Source organism: Eucyclogobius newberryi, unplaced genomic scaffold (assembly GCF_026437365.1).
Source record: "Eucyclogobius newberryi isolate DKJ021-1_F unplaced genomic scaffold, fEucNew1.0.hap1 SCAF_12, whole genome shotgun sequence".
Taxonomy (NCBI): domain Eukaryota; kingdom Metazoa; phylum Chordata; class Actinopteri; order Gobiiformes; family Gobiidae; genus Eucyclogobius; species Eucyclogobius newberryi.
Genome location: NW_027315746.1, coordinates 26007098 through 26020083, shown reverse-complemented (window position 1 = coordinate 26020083; position 12986 = coordinate 26007098). Strand labels below are relative to the sequence as shown.

Here is a 12986-nt window from a genome sequence, read left to right as displayed (position 1 = left end):
GCTGAGCCTCTTGGAGAACTAAACACTTCAAAGATACCAGACAAAAATATCTAAGATTTAAAAAAAAATGCTACCTTGCACAGTCAAAGAGGCTGTGGTAAGCTGGTCTCCAGCGTCACAAGTGTAGAACCCAGTGTCTTCTGGCTCCACGTTGAGTAGGCGGAGCTCCTGCACACAGCTGTCCTGCTTTATGTTCACTCGCTTACCCGAGTGGAGAACCGCACCTCCCTTTCTCCACTCCACACGCTTAGGCTTAGAAAGCTCACAGCGCAGGACAATATCATCGCCCTCTACAGCTTCCTGGTTCTTCAGTTCCTTTAGGAAGAAAACTGGGGCACCTGATGAGATTTTGAAACAGGAATATAAGACGTTGACATGGCCTCACAACATTTGTGATTGAGAGTAGACGTTTCTTAGCTTTGCTCCGGAGTTGGCAGACTTCATTACCTTCCACTGTGAGCTTTACTTCACATTGGTCATCCCCAGTGTCACAGGTGTATGACCCAGAGTCCTCAGGCACCAGGCTGTGGATGCGCAGCTGGTGGAAGGCTCCGTTCTTCTTCAGGTCATATTTCAGACCTGCTTTGAGGACAGTACCGTTCCTCGTCCACGTCACAATAACATTAGGGTCTGATATGGTGCAGGCCAAGGTCACTGTCTCACCCTCTAATGCCAATGTGTTGTGAGGTTTCTCCACAATCATCACTGGAAAAATGGAAACTAGATTAGCTTCAAATTAGCCAATTGCAACTAGAAGGAATTAAAATCAACCTAGTTTGACTGAATTTAACCTTTTTTTGAAACCTAGTCTGGCCGCAGTTATTTTATTACTTGGTTTACGGATTTTTAGATGAAATATATTGCACAGGCGGACGAAATATAAATATAAATATAATTTCAATTTCAAAAGATGTTTTCTTCCGGGTTTGTCCAAAACGCACCACAGGAGGAGGAGAGGGGGATACGCGGTGCGCAGGAGCGTGTAACTGTAGATTTAGCGTGTTTTAGACAGACAGAACTGACGCTGTGGTAAACGGGTTTAAAATGTGTATTTGCGATATAAAGGCACACAGCAGACAGAGAGACGGGCACAGAGCAGATCGGAGCAGCTCCGTCAGACTTCTGCAGGAGTTTGTCGAGAAATTGCTTCACGCGCTCTTATCTTTTGACTTAATACCGCTTTTTACATTTAATTTAATGCTATTTTGGGTTGTTGGCAGTACTTTATTAAAAAAATATATATAATTTATTTTAGTTCTATTGTATAAATCAATAATCTAAGTGCGGCGGATCCGTAAACCAAGTAAAAAAATAACTAAGGCCTCTGGTAAAAAGAAAACGTCACAATTATATTTGTGTAATCTTGAATAAAATATTTTGAATTGTGATTATAGAATTGTGATTATTATTAGAAACAACAATATCTGAAATGTAAATGATTCTCAAAATGTTACAGATGTTTTAAGTAAATTCAATTTTGTAAAACTGATTACATGGTAAGTATGGGAATCACAGAGTAGGTGAGTGAAAAGATAAGATAATCCTAATAAGATAATCCTTAAAATAAAATAATCCTTTATTGTCCACACATGGGGAAATTTCAAGGGAACAAAGGAATTTTCATGGTATCAATAAATGTGTCTTCCTGGATTTATTGATAGTGATACTAAAATTCGATATTGTGAAATTGCTACCTTCAGGAGACCTATTGCGCATTTTTCGGGAACATAGTGTTAAAGTATAGCTATGATATTAGATTTTGTTCATTGTAAACTTAAATATTGATCTAAAATATTTAATAACAGCAATATATAGGTAAATAATAGGTCCTTTGACTTCCTGTTTAAAACTGCCAAACTGATAAGCCCCGCCTCTTCATGTTGACAATTCACAGTAGCAAGCCGCAGCTTTTAAATTACGTGGAGGTTTAGGTGTAAACAGATATTTTTCTGTTCATGATGAGCAAACACCATTACAAGATGGTTTAAACGTCATAAAAGTTGATTTTATTTAATGTTTCCCCTTTAAATTATATTATTATGAACACTATAAGGTCTTTTACCTTTGTGTTTCTCCTCCACAAGAAGACAAGCCACACACTTCTCCTCTCCCAACACAAAAGCCACGTCTCCGGACTCGTCTGTGGTGACCATCTTGAGGACCAGCCGGTGCACTGTGCCCTGGCTGCTCATCTGATTCAGGTCGTTGTTCTGGAGCAGGTTGTCCCCGAGCCACCATTGCCCGGTGGTGACTCCAGGGTGGGACAGCTCCACCTCGAAGGCCGCGTCCTGACCGACGGTGACGGTAACATCCCTGAACTCCCGGACGATTCGCACGTGCTCTGTGGAATCATGGACGGCTTTCAGGGAGCGCTCTTTACTGACACTGCTTCAAATACATCTTCAGAATGGTTATTTCCAAGTTTAAATGGGATGGATTGGATGAGAGGATGAGAGGGTGAAGACACAAATGGATCTTGTTACCTTTGACGTTGAGGGAGGCAGTGGTTTGCTTGTCGCCTGTATCACATGAATATTCTCCACTATCTGCAACACTGAGCTTGTTTATGAGCAATTTGTGAGCGGAGCCCTTCTTCTCGATGCTGTACTTGTCTCCAGTAATGAGGACCTGTGTTCCTTTGCGCCAGGTCACTTTGGTGTCAGCGCTGGAGGTTTCGCACAAGAGCGTGGCCGTGCTCCCCTCTGTGGCCTCTTGGCTCTCCAGGACTTTCTTGAACGTGACTGGAGCGGCTGCTGGAAAGAGCAGTGCATTTAAATAGATGTTCACCGAAATAAGACCTGACAGAAAGCTTCCACGATTCAATCACCATGTTTCTATAAAGAACAACAACAACGCAATCTGTAAGGAAAATTAATTTAGAAAGGACCAGAAATATACAAAGCGATTCAAAATCATTAGAGCCCATGCACCAGACAGAATCTTTCAATAAAGAACCAGCTGACACGCAAGTAAGAGGCCAAAGAGGAAGGTTCAAGACGTTTACAATAACTGTGATGCTATTTCCAGTTGATCTCAAATGTCAAAATCAAACCCTACATCTATTTACCATATAGATGCTCTATTTAAAAGATGTACTATGCAAACAATTATAAAAACAATAACTAATCTATATCAATTCCACTTTTGAACACCGGAGGGCACATTTTAGAGCACTTTTCTACATTACCATGAGGGACCACTGTTCTAATTTCCTTTGACCCCCCACGGAGACAGGGGGTGAGTGAAAACTGATTTTCTGAGCATTCAAGCCTCAGTTACAGGGCAATACAGGAATAATCAAACATGCATGACTCAATCAAAATACAACTTTGAATAATGATACAGTTGTAACAAGACTCAATTGAATAAAGTTGATTTAGCTTAACAAGTGTTCTTTGTCGCATGTTTGGGGTTATGTTGCTATGACTACATTTAAAAAGCTCCTGTCTGGTCTTACCTCTGACAGTGAGAGAGGCGGTGGACGTGTTGTTACCCACAGTAAAAATAACTGAGCCCGAGTCTGCTGTAGTGACCCCTCTTAACGTGAGGATGTGCACTGGACCCTGAGTCTCAATCACATTCATCTCATTGTTCTGCAGCGGGACGTCCTGGAGCTTCCACTGGGCCTCGGGGGCGTCTTCATGGGAAAGCACACACTCAAAGCGGACATCTTCTCCTTCATGCACAACGCAGCTATCCAAGAACTTCAGGATGCAGACGTCAGCTTCTGTTTGGGAAATTTACCAGTATTCAAGGATTCAGTCAAAGCTGAAAATGTGTGAACTCAACAAGGAAAGGCGGGAAAGGATGGTAAAGGTTGAGAAGGAAATAACTCAAGTTTATGAGCGAAAAAAAGAGTGGAAAAAGAGAGTGCATAAAAAGTGCAAGGAGGAAAGGAGATGGGGATCAAAGTGCATGCTACATACTGTATATAGGTTCTGTGTTATTCTTTCAAATGTATTTATTATTGTGTGGGCAGAAGAGGAAAGTAAAAAATATTGTGAAAGAAGGCTGAAACTGTGTATGAAAAGTGCTACAGTGGCATGCTCAAAGGCGGTTTGGTCAAAAGAAGGTCAAAGTGAAATGGGTTAAAAATAGAATAAAGTTGAAATCCTACCCTTCACTGAGAGGACAGCGGAGGTCCTTTGGCTGCCTGTGTCACAGGAGTACTCTCCTGAATCCGCTTTCTTCACTTTATAGATGACAAGCTGCACAACTGTTCCTTCCTGTTTCAGGTGATATTTGCTGCTGGATTCAAGCACCTTGTCCCCAAAACTCCATATGACCGAGGCTCCCGATTTTGTGATTTCACAACGGAAAGTGATGCTCTCGCTAGCCTGACTGCTAATGTTCTTCAGTTTGGTCTTGAAAAGAACAGGCTGGGCTGGAGAAAATTGAACATTAAAAGGCACTGTTAACATCTGAGAGAATAGAGGCACCTTCAGTTTACAGCAGTGGGATGACCAGGTGACTAATGGCCTCCATAAAGATGATCATGGATGAAGAATGACTTCTCTAATCAAAACACAAAGCTTTCCACACAAAAAGCTCATATTACATTACACTACAATGTGCATCCACACAACATCTATGTTTTAACTGGAATCAAGTGTCTTGTCATTGCAATTCCTACCTGTGTGGTTTATACCTATAACAGAGGTTTAACACAACTTTAAAAGGTCCTTAACTTCCCTAATTTAAAATCAAAATGAACTTTTAACTTAAACACACAAGACCAAAATATATGATATTATTGTAGCTGTGAGCCTACCCTTGACCATGAGCTGAGCTCTGCTCTGCTTGTCCCCAGTGTCACAGGTGTATGAGCCAGCATCCTCTAGGTCTACATCATGGATGACTAGTGTAGCCAGTGGTCCCATCTGCCTAATGTCATATTTGGCACAAGGACAAAGGCCCAGCTCCCCTTTTTTCCACTCCAAAGAAAGGCCGGCTTTAGACAGCTCACACTGTAAGATAACACTGTTTCCCTCATCAGCTGACTGGTTTTCAAGCTCCATTGTAAAAGTGACTGGAATTGCTATTAAATAAAGAAAACATGTTAAAAATTAATATGTCACCACCAAAAACGCAAATGTAACAAAAATCACAAGTGCACATCCTACCATTAACTGTCAAAGAGGCGGAGCTGGTTGTGTCCTCACAGTTACAAGAATAGCTGCCTATGTCTCCAGGTCTTAAATCAAATATTTGCAATTCATATTTGCATCCAGTTTGATTTATCTTGTACTTTTCTCCGAAACCCAGTACTTGGGTTCCCCTTCTCCATTCCACAGGAAGCCCAGGTTTGGAGAGCTTACAGAGAAAAGTGACAGTGCCTCCCTCCTCAGCCTCCTGGTTCTGCAGATCCTCAATCACACTCACTGGAACAACTGGAGGGTAAATGAAAATAATTATGTGTGTGTCGTACAGCAGAGTTAATGAAAGGGCACCTTCAAGTTGTAATTTCCTGTAATCTATTGGTAAATTGGAGTATTGTGACTAACGTATATCGTTGTAGAAAAAGCTTCAGTTGTAGTCATCTGGACTCAGTTTCAACTCTCATCCAAGAGTCATTGTCAATAAGCGAATTTAGGCCGGGAACTCAGACATACTATTCTGTAGTAAGTCCAGCCCATTGGGCGGGCCTACCTGAAGTGGAAAGAGTTGTTTGTTTCAACAGAAACTTACCCCCTTTGTTTTTAACGATCTAGCCTATTTGTTTACACACAGTCCTTTAATGGGCTATTAATCTCCACTTTGTCTTTGTGAGACCCTGGCTCACTCACCCTGAGGACCTGATTAGCATCCAAATGTCCTGGTCCTCTACCTCTCCAGGGTGTCAATATTCCATTATAGACTACAGGAAGGTTGAATCTTAACCCCCCATTCCTGTTTAAAAAAGGTCTTTCTTTTTTAACAAAAATAGCTTCCTTAACTCCTCTTTCAAACCATCTTTTCTCCCTGCTTAAAACCTTCACATCACCGTCTTCAAACGAGTGATTGGAGGCTTCAAGATGGAGATGCACGCCGCTCTGTGGTCCTGAACTTGTATTTCTTCTGTGCTGATAAAGCCTCTTGTGCAGAAGCTGTTTAGTCTCTCCTATGTAACGTTCTTTACAACTTTCTTCACTGCATTGGATCGAATAAATTAAGATTGCTCTGTTTTTGGGTCGGCATCTTGTCCTTAGGATGAACCAGTTTTTGTCTTAAAGTGTTTCCTGGTTCAAAATAAATAGGGACTTCGTGTTGTCTGCAGTTTTTTCCGACAGTCCCAAGACATAAGGGATAGAAACACCCTTCCTTCTCTGTTCAGTTCCCTTTTGTCCTGCTTCTTGGTTCTCTTTACTCTGTTGAGAGCCCAAGCGGGGTAACCACAGGCTGAGAGAGCATTCCGGACGTGTTTTTCCTCTTTCTTCTTGCCCTCTGAGCTGGTGGGCACACCTTGAGCTCTGTGTTGTAAGGTTCTAATCACACCCAGCTTGTGCTGTAGTGGGTGGTTGTAACTAAAAATCAGGTACTGATCCGTGTGTGTGGGTTTCCTATATATTTCTATTTGGAGCTTCCCGTCCTCTCCTCTGATAGTGGAACAATCAAGAAAGGCCAAGCGGTTCTCCTTAGCGTCTTTTCTAAACTGAGTCCAGATGACTACAACTGAAGCTTTTTCTACAATGGAACACTCCTGGACGAATGAGGGATTACAACGACATATTACTTAAGTATATCATCAACTCCTCAGACTGATGTAGAAACACCACTTTTATGACCACCATCACAAATATGCAACAACATTAACAGTGCGGTCAACCTTCCAGCTGGGTCACCAAATGAAAATACTGACCCCTGAAGAAACTGATGTGGGCGACAATCATCCAGTAACACAAAAACCAACAGCTTTGCTTTTAATATCTACTAATTATCACTGCTTTGTCAGGGGTGACAAATCCACAAAAGCCAGGGAGCCAGATCTTGTTGAAATGCAACACTTGCAACAGTATTTGTATCCATTGACACAGAATGACAGCCGCGATGTCTTAAATATACTACCAGCAGAAGGTTTATCGTATCACCAACAATGCAAGCACATCGATACCCAAAAGCAAGAAGACTTTGTACAGGTTGCACATTGACCTCACTAAACCTACCTTCAAATGTCACCTTTCTTGCCTCGTCCTTCTTAGGAATGATGGAGGCTGCACTAGGGGCAATGGACATCTCTGCTGTAATTGACGTTCATTTCAATACTACATTGCATCTGTGTACTTTACAAGTAACAAGAAAAACAGACAACACTTACAAACTGCAAGCAGCAACAATGGAAGCTCAGAGACAGAGACATGATCCAAATCTCCATTTCAACACATTTGTACAACACAAACATTACAAACATATCTTCTCAGCATCAAGCATGTCAGAAGGCCTTATTTTAACAACTCAAAAGGGATATAAAAAAAAATACAAAAACATTTAACATAGAAGTGGCTAGAAACCATGTACTTATACCTGTGTTAAGTTAGAAGCGCTATGATAATAACATAATAAGAACACATACTGTAAGACTCCATAAAACTCAGCAGCTGCGATGATCAAACACAGTATAAGGTCTTCAGCAACAGCCAGAAGACCACCAACATTTAACACACAAGACATACCATCAACCTTCAACTCCTCTGCCGCCTTCTTTAGTTCAACACCGGAGGTTTCATTTGGAGCAAGAGACTTCTCTGCTGCATTTCATTTCAAGACAATTTTACTAACACTAAACACCATGAGAAAATACTGCAACACACAAAAGCACTTTACTTTACATGATAATATGGAACTACATGGATGTCTAATTGTGGTGACCGTCCACCTGAGCTCTACTTTATTTTTATTTAGTTTTATCTTTCATTTTTTAATTATGATTAGTATAGCAGTGGCGGCTGGTGATGCAAAATATAGGGGGGCTATTTGACATTAGGGTTAGGGTTTTTTTTAATGTCCAAAAGGAAATTTTCCATATAGCAATTTTGGCTGTGATGATTCAATACAAAAATGTAAAATGTTATACATATGTAGTTCAGGGTAACTATTTATGAAAAGAAGTTAAGCGATGCTTAATGCTGAGCGTTGGCCTTATCCAGCTTGATAAACTAAAAAAAAAGGATCCTATTCTGTGTGTCAAGTTAATGGAGCACAAGTGCTACACTGGTTCGACACATCATGTCCGATCGGCTTGGATAGGAAATCAGCCGCTTTCACTTCATCATGAATATAGTTTTTATTCACAGCCAGCAAACAGTCAAGGAGCTCATTATGAATTGTTTTTGACGTACCTTAGGACACTTTCGTCCCTTTCCCTGACGCTGCCATGATCACGTGTGAGGTGAACCTGCTACGCTGTGTCTCCAGCGTAAACAGTGTAGCTCCGTGGCGTATACACTACGCTTAAATGGGTGATGAAGGAAATCGCCCATTTGAACAAGTTTTACTATGGCTTTTCTCATAGTGACGTAATCATTTTCTTGGAACTTGATTGGCTAAAGAGTCCCATTAATTTCCTACCAGGCTCACGGGCAATTTTAAACAGCCCCACGATGTACGTTGAAAAGAGACAGGCTGCGTCACACAGCAGACCGCAAAGTATCCTATATATATATATATATATATATATATATATATATATATATATATATATATATATATATATATATATATATATATATATATATATATATATATATATATATATATATATATATATATATATATATATATATATATATATATAGGATACTTTGCGGTCTGCTGTGTGACGCAGCCTGTCTCTTTTCAACGTACATCGTGGGGCTGTTTTAAATTATTTCACATATTCAACCAAATAATGATATAACATAATTCTGAACAAATTATGTTGTTTTTGTGCAGTTAAAAAATTGTTAAATACAATTTGATATATAATTGACTAAAATGTACGCCCTTAATGGACCAGCCGCCACTGTAGAATACTTCAATAGTATACAGCATCTAATCCATGATCTCAGTTGCCATGCTTATTCCAATCATTTATCATGCTGTAACTGTGCTCTAACATTTGAAATCCAACAACATGTCTACAAGTCGCACAATGAAAGCACATGTAAACAATACACACAGATCCACGTTGAAAAGCTTGTCGAAACAACATCTCAACAGAAGCAAAGAGCGACAACGAGGTCAAAAACATACCTTCCACTGCTTTGGTGGTCTCAACAGAGGAGGAGCCCAACTTCAGCTCTGTTATGACAAAGTTCAGGCTTGATTTATTTCACTTCCAGTCATATTATTTTTGTTACTACTTCCACTGTAATACTACACCATGCATTGAGTATCTGTCATGTTTCTGTAGAGCTGTACGTTTAAATTTCATGATCAGTTCAGGTCTATTTCATTGAGAGTTCTACAGTTAATCCGTTCTCAGTAAAAGCTTGTGGTTTGGAGAAGAGTTCTGAGACTGAGGTTTTTTGTGTTAAATGGCAATGATTAAAAGTCTGTCTTGTTTATGTCCTAAATTAATATTAGGTAAGCCATTTGTATTTGTTTTCCCGATGGACAAATATTATTGGGACAGCACTATGTTTCTTTATCATCATCACAAATCGAACAAAAGGCCTCCGATACAATGTTTGCCTGAATACTATAAAAAAATATATATTAAAAAAAGTATACTGGATTTATACGCTTTTCTTCATCAGATTTCACCTTACGCATCCTTAATGTGACAACAGATTCACATGTATCTTGGAACATACAATATCATACATCCTGCGAGCAGCAATAAAGGAAGCTACAATGTAAGATAAGATGGTCTGAAGATGAAACAACTACAATGCAAAACAACACTACACAATTGTAGAGCACAGAGAAGTAAACCTGAGGTAAAAGTATATCTTCAACCATTTTATCAGCAAAGCAAATGTTCAGTGTGGGATCTAAATGAATATTCAGGCCATCTAAATGATGTCTATAAAGTACTGTACAGTCATGGCTGCATTGTGTAAGAATGCCTCATATTATTTCAATTATGCAAAATGATGTCCAGACCTGATACAAAATACTCCACACAGACGATTAGCACTTATAGAAACTACTAGAGAATACTCCCAACATGAGCTGCAGAAAACATACCTTCGACCTTCATCTTCTCTGCCTCGTTCTTCTTAGGTTCAACACCGGAGGCTGCGTTTGGAGCAGTCGACTTCTCTGCTGCAATTCATTTTAGCCCAATTTTACTTCACTATATGACGGACTACATGCCCAATAAGACAACACTTCAGGACACACTTGCAACTTAGAAATCAAACAACAGGGAGCAAAATAGTCTGCTGCGGTCAACACAATGAAAGCTTGAGCAAGAATAGAAAAAGCCACATCCCAAAAGCCTGCTTCAGAAAACCACATAGAACTGGAGAAGACAAACGCCAAGTAACAGAGATAAAAACATACCTTCCACTGCGTTTGTGGTCTCAAAAGAGGGTGTTGCCGACGTCGGTTCTGTTATGACAGATTTGAGGCCTTATTCATGTACATTGTAACCCCATGTATAAATGCATAAATGTCTAAAGTGATAGAAACACCACTAAAATCTTAGTAGTGCGTTCATATTTTAGAAAGCAGCCATTGTGCGCCATACCTTTATCTTTAGTCCTCTGCTTCTGTTCTGCTTGTTTTTCAGCAACTAAGATCAAATATAACTTTATTATTCATTAAGACACAGAAAGACCAGCGGACAACATTTTGGCCAGACAAAATAACCAAGCTGTACACTGATTTTAAGCAGAAAAGATTCATACAGTAGAAGCTTTTGGACTTCACACCATAAGTTTCACAACCAGACAAGCGATAACTTTACAGTATATAGCCGGCCAATATCAACATCTTAAGGGCGCCATAAAAAGCCATACTGATTAATGTGAATCAAACATACTGCAGCAAGCCTTTGCTAGGCATCAATACAAAAGTAGAATATCTATCGTCTACTTGAAGCCAGCCCGCACAAAAAGTATCAAAGAAATTAAAATTCTGGGCACCACAAAAAAATAATAATAAGCAAAAGGTGTGCATTTATTCTCGGCTCATGAAGGAGAGCAGAAAGCTTGGACCTCATTTTGGCGGCAGAAAGCGGTGCAAAAAAATCAAGTACCTTGTGTTACTGTTGTTGTTTCCTGCTTGTAAATCTGCTGAGTTTTAGGAATCTGTCCAGTGGATGACAGCATGACAGCTACAATAATGAGAAATATAAAAGGTTGAAACATCTGGAATTGCAGTAGTTTGAGCATTGAATAAAAGAATATCGGCACACCAGGTACTATCAAATACTATAAAAGACAAGGAGCAAGTGAATATTGAATAGAATGGCATAAAACATCTTTTAAATGTTATATCACCTCATACTGTATGTCACATAAAATATCACAAAATATCTTACCCTGTGTAAAACAGTATAATATGTTGAAACCACAAGGGTCTATCTTAGGTCCCTTTTTTCCTCAGGAAAGAGATATTTGTCTTTAAACTGTAATGTGTGAGACAAGCCAGAGCTTGGTCAGGAACACAATATATGTCGAATTAAACACCTTCACATACGTAAAATAGACTTAAATGGCTTAGCTGTTAGCTAGCTAGATGTTATATAGCTATAGGATTGGATGCAGATAACCTGTAACAGAGTTATTTGATCTGTCCTTAACAAAAGGAAAAAAATAGAGAAATACGGTCCCTATAATGTTTTAAAGTGCTTTTTGCATTGGTCTTTATTGCTTCCCCTTGGCCAGGTCATCTATTCTACTTTGTCTTAATGCTAAAGCTTCTACAAACAAGCAGCAGCTGACAATTGTCATTATATTACCTTCAACTGTCTCTTTAACTTCTTTTTGCCTGGACGCTGCTTCAGTTTTACTGTCTGAAACAGAGCAATTGCTGGTCAGTAACAACTAGGACAGTTTTACCTCAAACACATCACAAACTGCAACAAAAATCAAGCTCTAAAACTGTACGGCAGGTATAACAAATGTAGAGGGACAACCCAAGTTCTATGTTTTAGATATAACTACAAAGTTCACTTCAAAAGCCAGTCTGGACCAAAAGCAGCAGATAATGTAGAGCAATATGCCAAAGACGCCAAAGGACAAACAACAAAGTTCCCCGTGAATTACCTTCCACTGTCTCATTCACCACCTGCTTCTTTTGCTCGTCTTTGGAGATTATGGACGGTGCTTCAGGCTTATTGGCTGAAATATACATGATGTATGAGAAACATAGAAGCTTAGAAGACCATAGACCACTTGAGAACTATAGCAGTGTGATATTGTACTATTTATTGTAACGTGCAAGTTTCAAAGGAAGTAATTTCACAGAAGCCATGTTGTTAACTGCACAAACACAAAATGACGAGTGAGCTCATGACACAGCGGCAGCACATTTTCCTCCCTTAATACCTCCTGTGTTTCTGTGGTCACCTGCCTCTGAGGTGACTGAGTTGGAAACTGATAAATAATTCTTTACACAACACATTTCTTCAAGAAGGCATCAAATAGCTTAAAAGACTGGAGACCATTAATTAAAAAAATAAAGGTCTGGGGACCACAGAAGTATAACAAAAAGCAAAAGGTGTGCATTTATTCTCGGCTCATGAAGGAGAGCAGAAAGCTTGGACCTCATTTTGGCGGCAGAAAGCGGTGCAAAATAAATAAATAATCAAGTACCTTGTGTTACTGTTGTGGTTTCCTGCTTATAAATCTGCTGAGTTTGAGTAATCTGTCCAGTGGATGACAGCATGACAGCTACAATAATGAGAAATATAAAAGGTTGAAACAGCTAGAATTGCAGTAGTTTGAGCATTGAATAAAATAATATCTGCACACCAGGTACTATCAAATACTATAAAAGACAAGGAACAAGTGAATAGAATGGCATGAAATATGTTTTAAATGTTGTATTACCTCATACTGTATGTCACATACAATATC

The 12986-nt window shown here is 39.5% G+C and overlaps 1 protein-coding gene across 16 annotated transcripts in view; it reads right to left on the bottom strand.

Annotated features, from left to right (window-relative positions):
- Window positions 1-12986, bottom strand: part of obscnb (obscurin, cytoskeletal calmodulin and titin-interacting RhoGEF b) — a 70571-nt gene that overhangs the window by 23819 nt on the left and 33766 nt on the right. For 7 of the 16 annotated variants that reach the window (XM_072441717.1, XM_072441723.1, XM_072441726.1 and 4 more), the window contains 12 exons: window positions 12723-12800; window positions 12174-12248; window positions 11867-11920; window positions 11162-11239; window positions 10652-10696; window positions 10465-10512; window positions 10147-10224; window positions 9208-9255; window positions 2484-2753; window positions 2063-2341; window positions 448-705; window positions 75-338 (listed from right to left, as the gene is read on the bottom strand). In XM_072441717.1, the coding sequence (XP_072297818.1) occupies window positions 75-338; window positions 448-705; window positions 2063-2341; window positions 2484-2753; window positions 9208-9255; window positions 10147-10224; window positions 10465-10512; window positions 10652-10696; window positions 11162-11239; window positions 11867-11920; window positions 12174-12248; window positions 12723-12800 (1575 nt within the window). The remainder of the gene's footprint in view (window positions 1-74; window positions 339-447; window positions 706-2062; window positions 2342-2483; window positions 2754-9207; window positions 9256-10146; window positions 10225-10464; window positions 10513-10651; window positions 10697-11161; window positions 11240-11866; window positions 11921-12173; window positions 12249-12722; window positions 12801-12986) is intronic. The other 9 variants (XM_072441718.1, XM_072441721.1, XM_072441722.1 and 6 more) reach the window with 9 other exon arrangements.